Source organism: Panthera tigris, chromosome B4 (assembly GCF_018350195.1).
Source record: "Panthera tigris isolate Pti1 chromosome B4, P.tigris_Pti1_mat1.1, whole genome shotgun sequence".
In the NCBI taxonomy this organism is placed as follows: Eukaryota; Metazoa; Chordata; class Mammalia; order Carnivora; family Felidae; genus Panthera; species Panthera tigris.
The window spans coordinates 40475451-40491479 of NC_056666.1; the positions used below are offsets into that span (position 1 = coordinate 40475451).

The window sequence follows — 16029 nt, forward strand, 5'->3', positions numbered from 1 at the left end:
ACTGAGCCACCCAGGCACCCCTAAACTGGGCATGAGGATCCGTGCTTTTGGACCTTTGTGCAACAACTATATCATGCAACAGAAATCCATGTATGATTTCTATCAGCGACAAACTCACAGGAACTCGTAGTAATGTAGCTTTGTGCCTGTGTCCTTAATTGAAGTAAACACTAAGTTCCAGTTAAGTGTTGGTGAAAATAAAGTACAACTTTCTAGCATCCAGGTTTATGAATTCTGCCCCTGAATTCTATTCACAAAACTCCCAAGGTTTCAGAGCTCCCGATGCTGCCTCAGAGCCCCAGGGTCATCAGATATGAGGCACTGGGGCACCCAGATGAGCTGACCTAGGGTGGCTGGGAGACCCTGCCTGCAGGAAGAAGGAGACACTTAAGGCTGAAGTGGCCCCAGAACCAACCTCACCACATGCCAAGCATCAGATACAACTACCAGGTGTCTCCAGACCTGGAAGGCTCAAAGAAAGACACTTCCACATGCAACACCCACTTCAGCAAAACTTCTAACTTGCACAGCATCTACCAGCAGCTCAGCGTGCAGAGGGTGAATCCTGCCCAGAGACTTGATAAGAATAGAAGACTCAGCCCCCTCACTTCTGTAAGGACCCAAGCATCGGGGAAGAGAAAGGGAAGGTGAGCCAGCTGAGAGCTTCCAAGCAGAGGGAGGACTTGGGGTCACCCAGACCATCTGTCACTCTCCTGGTACCCTCTCTTACTGCTCTTTTAGATAGACTTTAGGTGACTCTCTGCAATCAGGTCAGCATCCCCTAATAGACTACAAGGTCCTTGAAGGCAAGGACCACATCTTAGTCACATGTTTCATCAGCTCCCAGGATGTGGCACCTGTAGGCGCTCAGTCAACATGTGCTAAATGAGAGGCAGGAGAGGGTGGCAGGGACAGAGTCTGGCAGGCCTCCCCTGGAGCTGATCCCTTGCGTGTCTTTACAGTTGAAGTGACTGCTCAAGCAGCCTCTGGTCCACAAAGACCTCGAACTTATCAACTGACAAACGGAGGGTGGCCTTCCTTCTCCATGCCTGTCTCAGGGCCCAAACCATCTAGCACTGCCCTGAAGAGGCAAGATTAATTAGCAGGATAGAGACCAACTTTTCCGTGACCAAGTGCAGAGGCACATGTAAATGATAGCAGAAAGCACAAGGGATACTCAAAATATGTAACAACCGGCACCGTGTCTGAAGTCAGAACAGGCACTGGCCAAGGACCCTGGTGCGACAGGTCAAACCAGGAGCACCGGTCAGACCCCAGCCCTGCGGGAAGACAGTAACTCAGCTCCAAGGAAGACAGAGCTACCAGAAGGAAGTCAGTCCCCCTTGACCTGCTTGTCGGCACAGACTCTCTATCATCAGTGTTTCATTTATGTAAGACATTACCTAGCAGTGTGACCTTATACAAGCCATGTCCTCCCAACTTTAGGCCCTGTTCTCTGACGGAATTGAAAGAAATGATCCAAAGCCCTTCCAGCTCTAATATCCTATGATTGCATTTTCTCATATATCACCGGCTGCACCTGGTAACAGAAAGCCAGCAAGACACACAGCCAGCTAAGGTGGCACACAGGCCAGAGGCCCTCAGCCAGGCCAGTCACTGACCCTTTCCCTCTGTCCTGTGCGGTGGGACTGGCAAATCAAAGGCTGGACACTCCTTCCAGCCCCTTTGGAGGAATTCTAGAGACCTCTAGAAGCCCTGGTCAACAGATGGAAGACACCAGACATGAAGGACATGAGAGAGGGCCACACCCGAGCTCCTGTCCTCTGCTGCCGAAACCCCTGGCCTGCTTTTCACCAGACCCACTGCCCGAACTCTTTCACGACCCGGACGGTGCTCGCCTCCGGATGGGCGACTGTGTAGACTAAATGTCACCCCTGGAGAGTCATTTTAAGAGAACAGGGGGAGCAGTTGCAAGGCACAGGTCTGCTCCTCACCAGCCTGACGCCGGCTCGGACAAGGGACAACGGCTGCTTGCACCACCTCAGCAGGGTCGCCATTAGCATCGAGCAAGAATACTGAGTGTCCATTTTTGTTAACTCTTTGGAAAAGGAAACATCTACCCAGTTTTGGGAGGCCTGACTTCCCCTCCTCACTTTTCTCTGTACTCCACCCCCAGGCTGCCGAGAGGCCTCCCCCTCGGAGATGAGATCCAACCAGCCCTGTGGAGGCTCTGCTCTGCTCAGCTGTGCAGCCCCAGGGGCAGGGGTTGCTGGGGCCCGTCTTTGTTGTGTCCCCTGAAGATCCCTTAGGGTAGGAGAGAGAGGCAGGTGAGAAGCCTAAGGCTCCCTCGTGCGGCTTCAGGGTGGGGCACGAGGGACAGGAACACACGCAAAGCCAGGGGAAAATCACCACATTTTCCTCAGTCATTAGCACAAGTCAACAGCAGTGTGACCGCTACCCACACCCGGGGGAGCGCAGCAGCCATCACCGAGAAACAGCACGGACTGGGGCGTCATTAGTTCCACATTTGTATTTTGCCTGTGTTCGCAGGAGACTCTCCTCTCGGAATTCTGAGGAAGGAAGACTAGGAAAGTGCTATCGAGGGCTCGGCAGGCATCTCTGGTGCAACAAAGACCCCAGACCCTCAGATGGAGTTCGAACCTCAGTTGGATCTCGAAGTAGGTGCACCGTGACGGAGCCACTAGCCTCTTAGCCTGGTTCCTCATTTCCTTCAAAAGATGAAGATAACAGCCGCCTGGCAGGATAGTCCCAAAGACGAAATGAGGGAGCACAAGTGAAAGTTAGATCCACGTTAGGAGGCACACTGAAGGCATTCAGGAAATTGGGTTCCTCCCTTTAAACCACAGACTAATGATAGAGAGCAAATTTCCCAAAGTCACCCCAGCTCCATCCAGGGGCCTAGGAGGACGCACTGTTTAATCGGAAGTATAAAAACTCTTCTGAAAAGGAAGTGGGAACAGGAGGTGATGACAAAGGTCAAGAAACAGTGGCCTCTGGCTTTAAGAAAGTGAGAAGACATTCTGATATTCTTGGCCCACATCTTTTCCCCTAAATCAGCCTTCCTGGGAGATCTTGACATCCTACACCCCAGACGTCCCCCAGCCCATTTCTCTGGCTCCATGCAGTAATTTGAGTTAGATATCAGACATCCAGGGCTCTAAGGTGAACAGTCAGGTGTCAGGGTCATTCTAAGGCTGATGGGGAGGGATCCCCTCTCTGTAGAGAAGGAAGCGATTTGGTCAGTCCTGGGCTCCCACCTGACACCAAGTCAGAGAGGAGAGCACTACCTCCTGGTGCCTCCCAGCTGGCACCATGCCCCTTCCAGGCCTGGCTGTGCCAGAAGCAGCCCAGGGACCTGTTGGAGATGCCAGACCAGGCTGAATAAAGGCAGCTTCTGCAATCGGTTTTCTGGTGCCCTAATCCCAGGGGAGCTAGCCCCAAGCAAGGCGGCCCCTAGCCTCCCCGTCAATACCCTCTCCTCCATTCCCAGTTTGGAAGGTCCAGCTATCCACACAGAGGGAGTTGTGGGCCGTGCCTGCTAGAATCTCAGGGCCTGCAGGGTGGGTGAGGACCTTTACACCCTAAGTCCACAAATGCCCCCTGCCCCCAGACCTGCCACATGCCTAGCACTGCGCCCAGGGGTTCTGGGATGCCCCCTGGTGCCCCTTGTTCATCTGAGTCTCTGCCTCTGTCCTTCTCGCTGTCTGGGTCAGGGCAGGAGGTTTGGAAAAGGGTAGGAGGAGGTGTGTCACAGAAGGCCTCATTCAGCCCCCCGGCTCCACAGCCCCGTCTGGAGGCCCTGGGTGGGTAAATCCCTCAAATGCTCGCATTACTCGGCAGTGATGCCCGTCTCTAGACAGGTCACCCTCATGAATCCAAATTGGCAGTGAGGCTGCAGGCATCTCTGCCACCCACAGGCATCTCCAGCGCGACGTCTTCAAATGAAATCTAATCAGATGGCTACACGTAAGAAAACATATATGCAAACTGTCACCTGATAAATACTAAACAGCCTTTAAAACATGAACAATGTCCATACATGGAACTACGCCCACTGACTGAAAATGCAGAGCACCAAACAGAGGCATGCACCAAACATCATCCTGTGTAAAATTCACTCAGCCACCAGGGGCGGAAATGACTCCTGTGATAGTCAATCAACTAGAATTTGATGGACACAAAGTTCTTTTGATCTATAAGGCTAAGTGAATAGTTTCTAATGGGTCTCTGATACAAACCCATTTCCTCTCCATTTATCTTAAAATCGAATTGAAACCAGAGCCTAAAAGACAGCAGGGCCCAGACGGGCAGGGGTAGCTGAGCAGATGGGACCACCACACTCACCCTCCAAGCTGCCTTCAGGTGCAGCCAAGCCACGGCCCTGCTCCCGGGAGGTGCCAGCTCCAGGCTGCTAGCTCATGACAAAGACTGAGCATCCTGACGCACAGGAGAGCTCTGCAGGCCCCCATAGGCCCCCAGGAGAGGTGCTCGGGGGCTCCGGCTAATGAAGCTCCAGCCAGTGTTTGGCACCAACATGGCATCACGGGGGAGGGGCGCGAGGCGGAACCAGAGAAGATCAAGGACTGCCGGCCCTGAAGGAGGTGACAATTCCTTCTCAGTCTTGTTGGGGTGACACACGGTAGGAGGCCACGTGGGTGCCCATCATGCTGGGGGAAGTCATCGGGTAACTGTGGTGACGGCAACTTGCTCATCCATTAGGAAAACTGGGTTAGATGTGCGTGCAGAACGCAAAGGATCCCAAAATACAGGGCCGAGAGGGAAAGTCAGGAATAGAATAAGCTGTAAAACAGGGTACCTCCTAGGTAAATTAAAAACATGTACAGTTTCAAGAAACCATCACAGCCAGCGGAGCCTAAGGAGGCAGGATACCTATACGTAATGTGGCATCTGGGATGTGATCCGGCACAGAAAAAGGATAGGAGGTAGAAGCTAAATAAATCTGAATAAAGTAGAGATTTTAGTTAATGATAGTATATCAATACTGGTTCATTAATTGTGATAAAGGTACCATATTAATGCAGGGGCACCGGGATGGCTCAGTCGGTTAAGTGTCGGCTCAAGTCATGATCTCACGGTCGTGAGACTGATCTCCATGCTGGGCGTGGAGTCTGCTTAAGATTCTCCCTCTCCCTCTCTCAAAAAGAAAGAAAGAAAGAAAGAAAGAAAGAAAGAAAGAAAGAAAGAAAGAAAGAAAGAAAGAAAGAAAGGAAGGAAGGAAGGAAGGAAGGAAGGAAGGAAGGAAGGAAGGAAGGAAGGAAGGAAGGAAGGAAGGAAGGAAAGAAAAGAAAAGAAAGTACCATATTAATATAGATGTTAATAGTAGAGGAAACTGGGTACGGAGTATATGGAAACTCTCCGTCCAATTTTTCTGTAAATCTGAAACTGTTCTAAACAATAAAGTCCGCTTTTTAAATGAAAAACTTGCATAAAGCAAGAACAGCGCCAGGGCACTTGCTGGGATGAGCACTGGGTGTTGTATGGAAACCAATTTGACAATAAATTATATTTAATAAAAATTAAAACATTAAAAAAATTTAAAAAGCAAGAACAGCACCATCCACTCCCCCAGGAACATACTGCACTGGAACGACTGCCTGTGGAGGGAACAGGCAAATATCAAGGTGGGTGTTTAAGTACATGACGCGAGGGTCCTCCCTGTACGCCAATGGTGATAATGTGCCACGACTGACAAGTGCCATTAACTTAACACTTTGCATCAGAGGTCCCAAAACTAACAATCATTAATTTTCAGAAAAGAGAGAGAGAGACAAAACTGCAGGAGAGTAGGTCACAAAGGCCACATGAGTGGAGGGGGCTCTGGGTTGCTGAGTGACCTGGAGGGGCCTCGTGAGGCAAAAGAGTTAAACAGGCTTTGAAGCTGGGGTGGGGGGCCGGGGGTGTGGAAGTTGGCGCTTTGTGCTGGTTGCAGACCAGGGATGACCATCCAGGACACGCTCCATGTCCCCATCTAACACTGGTCAGTCCCAAGAGCTATTTCTGGGCCCTCCGAATTCCCAGCCAAAGCCAGGAAAACCTAAATGGAACCTGCTGGTGGGCAGCAAAGCTGGGCAGTGATAGAATAGACGTAAAAGTTGCCAGGGAAGTTATATTTGAATTTCAGATCAGCAAAAAATAATTTTTTTAGTATTAGGTATATCCCAAATATTGCATGGGACATACGTATGCTAAAAACGGATATGCTGTTGATCTGACATTCAAATGTAACTAGCCATCTTGAATCTGCTAATCTGGCAACTCTAATTAATAACAGTAGTGACATGCACTATTACTGTCCTAAGTACTTAATTTACTTGTCTTGTTTTCCTCTTCAAACAACCTCCTGAAGAATACATCACTACCCCCTTTTTACAGACATGGAAACTTGGACGCCAGACCTGGGATGTGAACATCTGTGTAAAGAGCCCACCCTCTTGAGCATGATGCTGTGCCCCAACTAAGTGGCTGAACAAGGCCCAGGCCTCTGCTCCCTGACACCCAGAGACAGGTGTGTCCACAGTGGTGGTACCAAGCTCCTTGCATGGTCTTCAAAACACATTACCACCTGAAAAACTTCCCACCAGACCCAATTCATCAAGTGAACTTTGGGTTTCAAAAAGGGAAAATCAAGGGAGCCCCAATGAGTCCTAAAAGAGTACAATCTTCCTGCATTGGTGGAAAGAACAAGGAGAGAAGCAGTTCCTACTTTGAGGGTCTAGATAGGCAGCACACATCAGCAGGGCAAGGGTCTGAGCCGAGCCGCATGCCATCCCTCCTGGAGACAGAGAAATAGATGAATGACCCCTGGCAGTTCTGTCCAGTTTGGGGACAGTATTAACTTGAGTCCTACAAAACAGGTTTCTAATGAGAATGGCACCCCACCCCTCAGCATGACTCATATTTAAAATAATACTAAGGAACATTTATTGAGCACCTACTATGTATTGCACATTGTGCCAGATGTTTTCACTGCCCATCAATTGCTGGGGCATGTAAACCTACAGTCCAGCAGAGCATTTGCCTAGTTTGCAGATGAGGAACCTGAGATTCAGGGAGATCACTTATTTATTCAACTACATGACTTTACTGTTCAGACTCTGTCCTGAGTGCTGAGGATGCAGAAGTGAACCAAACAAGACCCCTGCCTTCATGAATCTGGTTGGGGCGCAGATAAAAAAACAAATCTATTATGCTGTTTCAGGTAGCAGTGCCAAGTGTGATGAAGAAAAGTAAAGCACGGTCAAGGAACAGAATGATAGGGTGGGAGTATTTTAGCTAGGATGGTCACGAAGATGTCTGGAAAGAGGTGACATTTAGGCAGAGGTCTGAAGTGAGGGACTGAGCATGCCCAGGTCTGCGAAGGGTGCCCAAGGCAGAGGGGACAATCAGCGCAAAGGCCCTGAGGTAAGGGTGACCAACACACAACCAAGATAATGCCAATGGGCTGGAGGAGGTACAGGAAGGTGGGAGGGGTAGAAGATGAGTTCAGAGGGGATGGTTAGGCCAAGTCATCTTTAAAGGATCACTGTGATATGAAGAAATGGATGGATGGATGGATGGATCCAAGAATGGATGGTCGGATGGACAGATGGATATGTAGATAAATGGACTTCCATGGATTCCTTTAGGCTGCTACTGACCAGGGGTGAGAATATATGTAGCTCACAAGTTGATAAAATATGTCCAATGTTCAGTTTCCAATTAATCATCTCCCTCAGAGGGCCTCAGGCAAGCACATTCCTTAGTGAAGTATATGCCCTAGAGAGGAATTTGATCCAAAGTTGCACAGGCAATCTGGGTCTTCATTCCAAGGAAACCATTTAAAGAAACCAAGGCAAGGCAGAAGTGTCTTGCCTCCAATCTCTAGGCCAATGCCCACGGAACAGGCTGGACATCACCATCACTGCCTTCACCACCTGGGACTCCCCTAGGCAGAGGCACCAGCTATACCAATGCTCTTCCTCAAGTCTTTGAACAAGAAAATCTTGTATGCTCATCAGATTTAAAAAAAAAAAAAAAAAAAAAAAACCACGCCACCTGCCAGAACAAAGCCAACACTCCCGGCAGGTGACACTGGTCACCAGGGCCCCAGTCCTGCAAGGCCATCCCATCCCACGACCCTTTACCACCTGCCCAGCCTCACCTCCACATCCTTCTCGAGCTCAAGCCCTGCCTCCATCAGGTTGTGCTCAAACTCCTCCCGCTGTTCCTTCCTCTCCTCCTCCAGGGCATCAAGTGGCCCCAGTTCAATGTCACCGTGGCCACCAGCACGAGGTTCCTTGCCCGTCTCCCCATTGGAGACAATCGCCAGCGAGGGGCCAGGGGAGCCATGGCCAGGGTGCACCCCACGTTTCCGGTAATGGTAGGCGAGCACATAGTCGACCTTCCTCTGGTTGTCATGGAAGTGCATGCGGCTCAGACGGGCCTCCGAGGACACTGGCTCGTTGGCATCCAGGTAGTTATTGATGACCTGGCCAGAGAGAACGGGACAGAGACAGCGAGGTCCAGTGAGGAGGAGTGAGAGACGGAGGAGGCTAACCCTGTGCTCTGGGCCCAGGGCGGTGGACTAGGAGGCAAGGCCCTCAGGCCCAGTGAAAGCCACACAGTGGCCTAAGTCCTTCCACCATACCCAGCCCACTCAGCCCTCCATCCACATGTCCACAGCCTGGACACCGATGCCTTCACTCCTGCCCTGGCATCCGTGCACACATGTATGCTCACACGCACAGACGACACGTGCAGCAGCGAAGCCCTGTGCTTCCGCACCTGCCTGCACACCAGAGCCATGCACCACCCCTGCACACGCACACACAGCATCGACACACAGCACCTCTGCACCAGCTCTCCTGCACCCATCTGTGTACAAGTGCACTCTGGCACACGCAGCCCTCCACATGCACGGTAACACACCCACACACACTCATCTCCTTGCAGATCCGCCGGCCTGCCTGCAAACGCATGCACGCTTACACACACAGATTACTCACTGGCAAGTTCTCTGGATCCATTGGAACAAGGGCCAGTTTCTTGTCACCCGGCCCACCCCAGCCCCACCCCACGGGGATTCACTCTACACTATGCCCCTTCACAGCCCCACATCCTCCTCCTCCTCCTCTGCAGCCACCAGTGGGGACGGCAGCAGGGGGACTGACTTCTGCTCCCGACCAGCCTGGAGGTGGGAGGTTGAGAGAAGAGGAGGGGAAAGAACAAGGCGGAGCAGGCGAGGGACCTGCCTCCCTCCCTTTGGGCGTCTCCCTGTTTATTACTGGTTTGGTACCCAGCTGCCTCTGCAGCCACCTGGGAGGTCACCTGGGCAACCAGATGAAGTGCCAGCCACAGGGGAGAGCCTCAGAGCCACCACGGCAGAGGTCTGGTTCCTCAGACCTGTGAGGGGAGCCAAGGAGTCTGCAGACCAACAGGTGGGCTCACGTGGCCTCACACCTCCCTCTCCCTGTCCTCTGACCACAAGACTCCAGCATAGTTGGGACACTGTGCCACCATGACTTGGAGAGAGAGAGGAAAAGGCCCTAAGAAAAACCCTGGAGATCTCTCTCTCTCTCTCACACACACACACACACACACACACACAAACCCCTGCCCCCCAGGTGGAGAGTGTCTCAGTCAAGAGGCTCCCTTTGGGCCCCCAACAGGGCCAGCCTTTACCCCACCCCAGCACTCACCGAGCTGCCACAGGAGCTCCCTCCACCGGAGGGCGGGCCAGAATCTCGGTCATGGTCAGAACTGCCCTGCGGACCCGGGGCTTGGGAACCGGGAACCTTGAGGTATTGCTGGCCACGTTTGGGGCCCTGGCCACCTCTGGCCACTGCCCGAGGGCTCAGCCGGCGTGGGGAGCCAGGGAGCAGGGGGATATCTGTGAGAGGAAGAGACAAAGGAGGCAAAGCAGCTTCAGGTGACAGAAAACCCAGGACACAGAGAAATTGAGGCACTGATGGGAGGGGAACTGGGATGTCCCTAAGAAAAAGGCCACATCTCCTCACAGCCTTGGTTAGCCAGGGGGGAAGAGGGTCTCAGCCGCTACATACACATGCATGCACACACGCACGCACCCTGGGCATGGAGCCACCAGCAGGAGCCCCTTCAGATGATGGGTGCCATAACCTCTTATAATTCCCAAACAAGAGAAGGTGGCTCCGGCGAGCCAGGGTAAGTGGAACACTCCTTGGAGAGACACCTTGAATTAATGCCAAAGGCTTGAGTTTGGGGGCCTCTCCCAGGGCAGCCAGGCGGCCCTCATGGCCCGAGGAGAGAGCAGAGAGGAAGAGAGACCAACTGTGGGGCCCCTGAGGGCAGGGCCGGGCTCTGACAAAAGCACTGCCTCCAATGCCCTTGAGGGGTTCCCATGCACCTGCTGCCCCCACCGGGGCTTCGGAGCTCCACAGCCCCTTCTGGACCCTCCCCAGAACAGCCCCCGGAACAACCCACAGTGGGAGCAGCAGTGCTATTTCAGGGAACTTCCAGCTTCACCTCTGGAGGGAAAAGACCCAGGCTGGTGACAGAATTGCAGAATGTCACAACTGGAGGGGACTGAAGCATTAAACACTCCGCTTTGCACCAAAAAGCCCCAGGCAGGGGCCATGAGCTAGCTGCCAGGGCCTCGAGGCTGATGAGACTCGATCTGTCCCTGCGTCTGAGAAATACTCTTTCCAGCAAAGCAGCAAACCCAGTGCGCCTGGGCCTAACCCTGAGCTCTGCCACTTGCTCTGAGAATTCTCTGAGCCTGTTTCTTCAACTGCAACATGAGAATCCCACACTTGCAGGGTTGTAGTGAGAATTCGAAGCAGAGATGTACATGCGAAACACCCAGGGTAGTCATCAGCCCATGGGTGGGAATAAAAGGTGTTTATTATAATTATTATTATTTTCATTTTGAGCTCCGTGTAAGAAGAAATCATACCATATACATCCAGCTCAGCCCTCAGCACCTGCTGAATGAATGAAGGAACAAAAAGCACCTGGAAGGAGAGCTTCTGATCAGTGACCAGCTTGTAGAGCAGCCCCTTAGGTGCCCAGCTCTCTGCTGGACAGTTCAGGAGCCCTAGGACACCTGGTCCCTACACTGGAAAATCTTATCATCTCTTTATGAGGACAGACCTGGCAGGTAGGAAGCACAATGAAGACCAGCAGAGGAAAGCTCTCATAATTTACTTCTACACTGTGGGCTCTAGTCCGTATTGTGGAAGACCAGAAAGGCTAGAAGGCTTCCTGAGAACTGAGCCTGAAGCTGGTCTCAAAGGGTGGACAGCTTCTGAAAGGCAGGAGAGAGAACACAGAAAAGCAACAGTGGGTATGCATGCTGGTAGAACGACAGGGGGCAGTTCAAGACATCATGGGAGTGGATTCTCTCCTCGGTCCTTAGTCTCACCTCATCCCTTTCCCCCTGTGCCTTTCTGCATGCTTGCCCGCCATCTGGCCCAGGGCAGCATTGAGAACAGGGCTCTACAGCCCAGAGATGGCTTGAAAACCTTCAGATGCATGTCTAAGGAGCCCAAGACCATACTGATGTATAACTGGGCAGATGACAAAGGTGACGTTCACTCAAGCATCCTTGACAGCCATATTCATATTCACACCTGTGACTCAAGATAGCTCATATTCAGAGTCAGCCCAAAACTTTGGTCAAACCATTACCCAGGAGCCACGGTCTCCTGAAGGTACAACCTGGGGTTTGAGGCTAGCCTTCGGGGCCCCACCAGCCATCCCAGCAGCAACCTCTGCTTGCCTCTGACACACAGACCATGGCTGCATGAGGCCCTGCTTTTATGCCCACCTTTTCTCCCAACCAACGAGAACACAGCATATGGCTGAGTTGTTTCAAATGCAAATGACATACCATGCAGTAATGACACAGAGGTGGAAAGATCCAAGAGAGCTGGCTTACACCATGAAATGAAGGCTGCGGTGGCAGATGGGGGGAGGGGTTGGGGGGATGGGGGGTGGGATGTGAGCGATGTCTGGGCATCAGGAAGAATAGGGCAAGTGAACACGCTCCACAGGAATCCTCTAAGAAGCTGAAAAAAGGTGAATTGGGGTTGATCCGAAGTAAAGGCCATCATACACAGCTTATGGAACATGATACTCATTTGAAAATAATCTTTCCTTCGTTGACCATTTACTTGCCTCTTGGTACACGCCGCCTTGCAAAACAGATCCCTGGGTGTTCAGGATTAGCTGCCTTCTTGGGTTATGGGTGCCCTGAAGGGCATGGCTCACCCACCTCTGGACACCCTGGATGGATTTTCACAAGGCTTGGACCTGGGGCCTCTTTTCTACACTCTTACCCTTTTCTACACTCTTTTTCTACACTCTTACCCTTGCCCTCTATCTGCTCCTATGCCCCTCTATGCCCCCCTAGATACTCTATCTGCTCCTATGGCCTTAATGACCACCTACGTCCCCATAACCCTCAACATTTTACCTTTAACCCTTACTTTCTTCCAGCTTCTGGATCCACACATCCTCCCGCCTACCTGGTATCTCCACTTGGATGCTTCAGAGCCCCTTCAAAACCTCCATCTCCAAAACCAAACTTGCAATCTGCTCTACCAGATGACTCTCTTCCAGGAGTCCCTATGGCTATGAATGCCACCACTACGTTCAGTCCATACACCAGAAATCTACAGGCAGCCTCCAGAGTCTTCTTCCCTCATGCCCCACAGCCAATGTGTCACCACTCCTATGAATTTTGCCCTGAAATATCTCCCAAATCCATCTGTTTTTCACCACCTCCATGACTACCACCTTAGCCCAAACTACCACACTTATTCAGCTGGATAACCCCAGCAGCCTCCCAATAGCGCCTACTCCATGCACCCTTGCTCTCCTTCACCGTTCTCCAAAGGCAGCCAGGGGGTCCTTTCAAAATGTCGACCTCACTATGACACCCACGTGTGTGGAGATTTCTGGTGCTTCCCACCACTCTCAAGCTGTGAGCCCCTGCACAGCCTGGCCCGCTCACGTCTCCACCTCATCTCTCCCCATGTCCCTCTGCGTTTCTGAGCTCCGGCCATACCGCGCTGCTTGCAGTGTCTGGAATGCACCATACTCCCTCCTGGCCCAGGGTCTTACCCGTGCTCCTCCCTCTGGCTACAATGTGCTTCTTCGTCTAGCTGTGGGCCACCTGCTATTTTGGCCATTAGGGAACCAGAAAATCAGAAGTAACACATTCCTGTCTCGAGAAGCCACTGATTAAGGTATAAGACAGAAATAGTCAGATACTACAGGCAAAGCTAATTTGCTTCCACTTCAGACTTGACTTAAATTCCAGAAGCTGAGGTAGTGTAGGGAGGGCTTAGGGGACACACAGACACATGTAAAGTCAGCAGACGAAGGCCTCCAAGCTTTATCCAATGGACTCCACTGGTCAGCAGGGAACTACAGAGAGTGGGGCACTTATTGGCTGGTGTCACTGAATAAAGGTAACCTGTTGGTGGCAGCCCACTGATTGTCTAGTCAAAGGAACTCCTGTGCTCCGAGCTTCTGCCCAGATCTGACCACCCCCAAGTGACTCCCCCATATGGGACTAGCCCATTTTTCAACTATTCACACCCTCATAAACTTCCTGGAGCATTGGGGTGGGGAGAAAGAAAGGCCTTCCTCACCTAGTCAAAGTGTAACCAGATGAAAATGACCAGGGGCCTCCCGCTAAACATGGACAGAGGGCAACCCGAGCTTGGCACCAGACCCTGCCCACATCCACCTCTGTCCCAAGACATTCTCCCCTGCCACCTTCGGAGGGATCTTTTCGAATCACACCGCCCCACTCTCCCACTGAAAGCTTTCCAGTGGCTCCCCACTGCTAGAGTAGAAAACCTTCACCATGAACTGAAAGGTGCTGCATCCATTCTCCAGCCTTGCCTTCACCCTCCTTCCCATTCCCCTCTTTGAGACTAGTCTTTCTAAATATTCTTATCTGCTCCATTTGCCAAGAGGCTGAAGCACAGCGGCACCCAGGGCCATGGGATAAGGGGAGGGAGCTGCACTTGTTGAGGGTGAGGAGGAATTGAAGGGGAGGAGGGCAGTGTTCTGGTCTCGACCTGATGTTTGGAGGACCTGCAGCCTGTCTGAATGGTCCATGGCGGACAGTCTTTTGCAGGCCAGGAATAAGAAAGTCACTAAAAGGCAGGCTGTGATTTGGGACGACATGAACGTCACACAGGGGTGGGCTCTACAGACAACTGAGAAGTGCTAGGTCAACAGCCACACCCTTCTCCATCCCACTCTACAACCCCCCCTCCCAGGACTAGCCAATGGCACTCCACTACACAATGAGCCCCACACTGAGCAGAAGGACCCCTGGTGCCTAGGCCTGGCATTGCCAGAATTTCAGAAAAATAATGTATTTTCTCTGCACATTTTAGTTCCGTGATTGAGAGGAGGGTGTCATTACCATATCTTTCCCTCACAGGGGGAGTGTGATGATATGGTAAAAACGTGAGCTACAGAAAACGTGAGGGATCTTTACCAAATCCTACTCCGGGGCTCAGGGCCCGCCCCCTTCATCTGCACCTGCCCACTCCGATTTCTCTGCTCCATTCCAGTCACTGTGCCCTAAGTCCCCAGAATTCCCTTTCTGTGCCACCCACCTGCCTGCTGACTACTCACCTCCTCCTGGAAGTTCTCCTGGACTAGGCAGCTGTCTATCCCCAATGACTGCAACTTCCTTTCTCATCTGGGACCATCACACACTTTCTAATCCTTTTTTTTTTTAATGTTTATTTTGATTTTGAGAGAGAGAGAGCACAAGCAGGGGAGAGGCAGAGAGAGAGGGAGAGAGAATCCCAAGCAGGCTCCACACTGTTGGCACAGAGCCTGACGTGGGGCCCGAACTCGCAAACCATGAGATCACGACCTGAGCCAAAACCAAGAGTTGGACACTTAAACGACTGAACCACCCAGGCGCCCCTCTTATCCTTTAGAACCCACTATTTCAGGGGTGAACTCTGTCTCTTCTAGAAGGATCCAATTTCCACCACCCAGAAAGGCTGCAGGTACCTCAGGCTGTGCTATAGAAGCAGACAAAGAAGGAGCAGGATCAGAGATCTGCAGGGAAAAGAACAGAGACTATAGGCAGGGAGAGGCCCAAATCTCAATGAAAAAACAGGTATAGCTTGTTTTCAGGGTCCTCCCATGGCCTGCCCTTTCACACGCCTACCCAAGGCCCCACCCCAGCCACGGTCCCCATTCTGTGCTGCACTTTCTCACCCACCACCAGGGTCTTCCAACACCCATTCCCCCATTTAGCTCTTGGCTGTCTTGGCTGAGAAGCTAATACACTGCGAATTACAGGGAGCCCTTGCTGGCAACCCGAGACAAGCGATACAATGAAAGCATTCTGAAAACTCTCAGGGGCTCTGGAGATGCCGCTGGCCCTGCAGGGGTCCAGGGGCAGGGGTCTCACTGTGAGGAATACTCTCTAGTGGTGGGCACTGCTACCCCACGCTGGGTGAGGGGAGAGCTGCCACAGGGAGAGATCCGGACCCTTCGACTCATGCCTCAGCTCTAGGGCAGTTTGGCAAGAACCTTCAGGGTCACAGCCAAGGATCAGAGCAAGGAGGGGCCCCTGAGTTGGGGAGCCGGGCAGGAGCAGGCTGTGGAGAGTCGGGTGGGGGGGGTGGTGAGAAGAGCTCGGGCAGTAGCTGATGGCAGGAAAACCGGAGCAAAGGGACCCGGAGGCACAGTCAAGAGCAAGGCAGCAGCAGCCTGCACAGACGGGGAGCAGGAAGTGGGTTCACCGGGCACGGAGGAGGGTGAGGTGAGTCACCGGGGCCCTAGGAGGTTTCCAGAGCCTCCAAGAAAGAATAGCAGGAGGTGGTTTCCTGTGGGAGCAGGACCTCCAGGCAGCACGGCTCTTCCTCGAAGCTTCCCTCATGGCATTGTTACTGCCTCACTACTAACCATTGGCAGGGCAAGTGTGGGTGCCCCAAAAGACAGGGCCACCTCTCTCACTGGCCTTTCGGGGCCACTGCTTCCAGCAAAGCCAGATAGGGCAGGGCTGCCCTGAGTGGAGAT

General features: G+C 52.3%; 1 protein-coding gene across 1 annotated transcript in view; it reads right to left on the reverse strand.

Moving 5' to 3' along the window:
* The window catches only part of ANO2 (anoctamin 2), a 318443-nt gene extending 307631 nt beyond the window's left edge, over positions 1-10812 (reverse strand). Inside the window, exons 1-3 of the mRNA XM_042993671.1 lie at positions 10773-10812; positions 9681-9904; positions 8144-8470 (exon numbers count right to left, since the gene is read on the reverse strand). Coding sequence (XP_042849605.1) covers positions 8144-8470; positions 9681-9904; positions 10773-10812 — 591 coding nt within the window. The remainder of the gene's footprint in view (positions 1-8143; positions 8471-9680; positions 9905-10772) is intronic.
* Positions 10813-16029: the final 5217 nt, after the last annotated feature.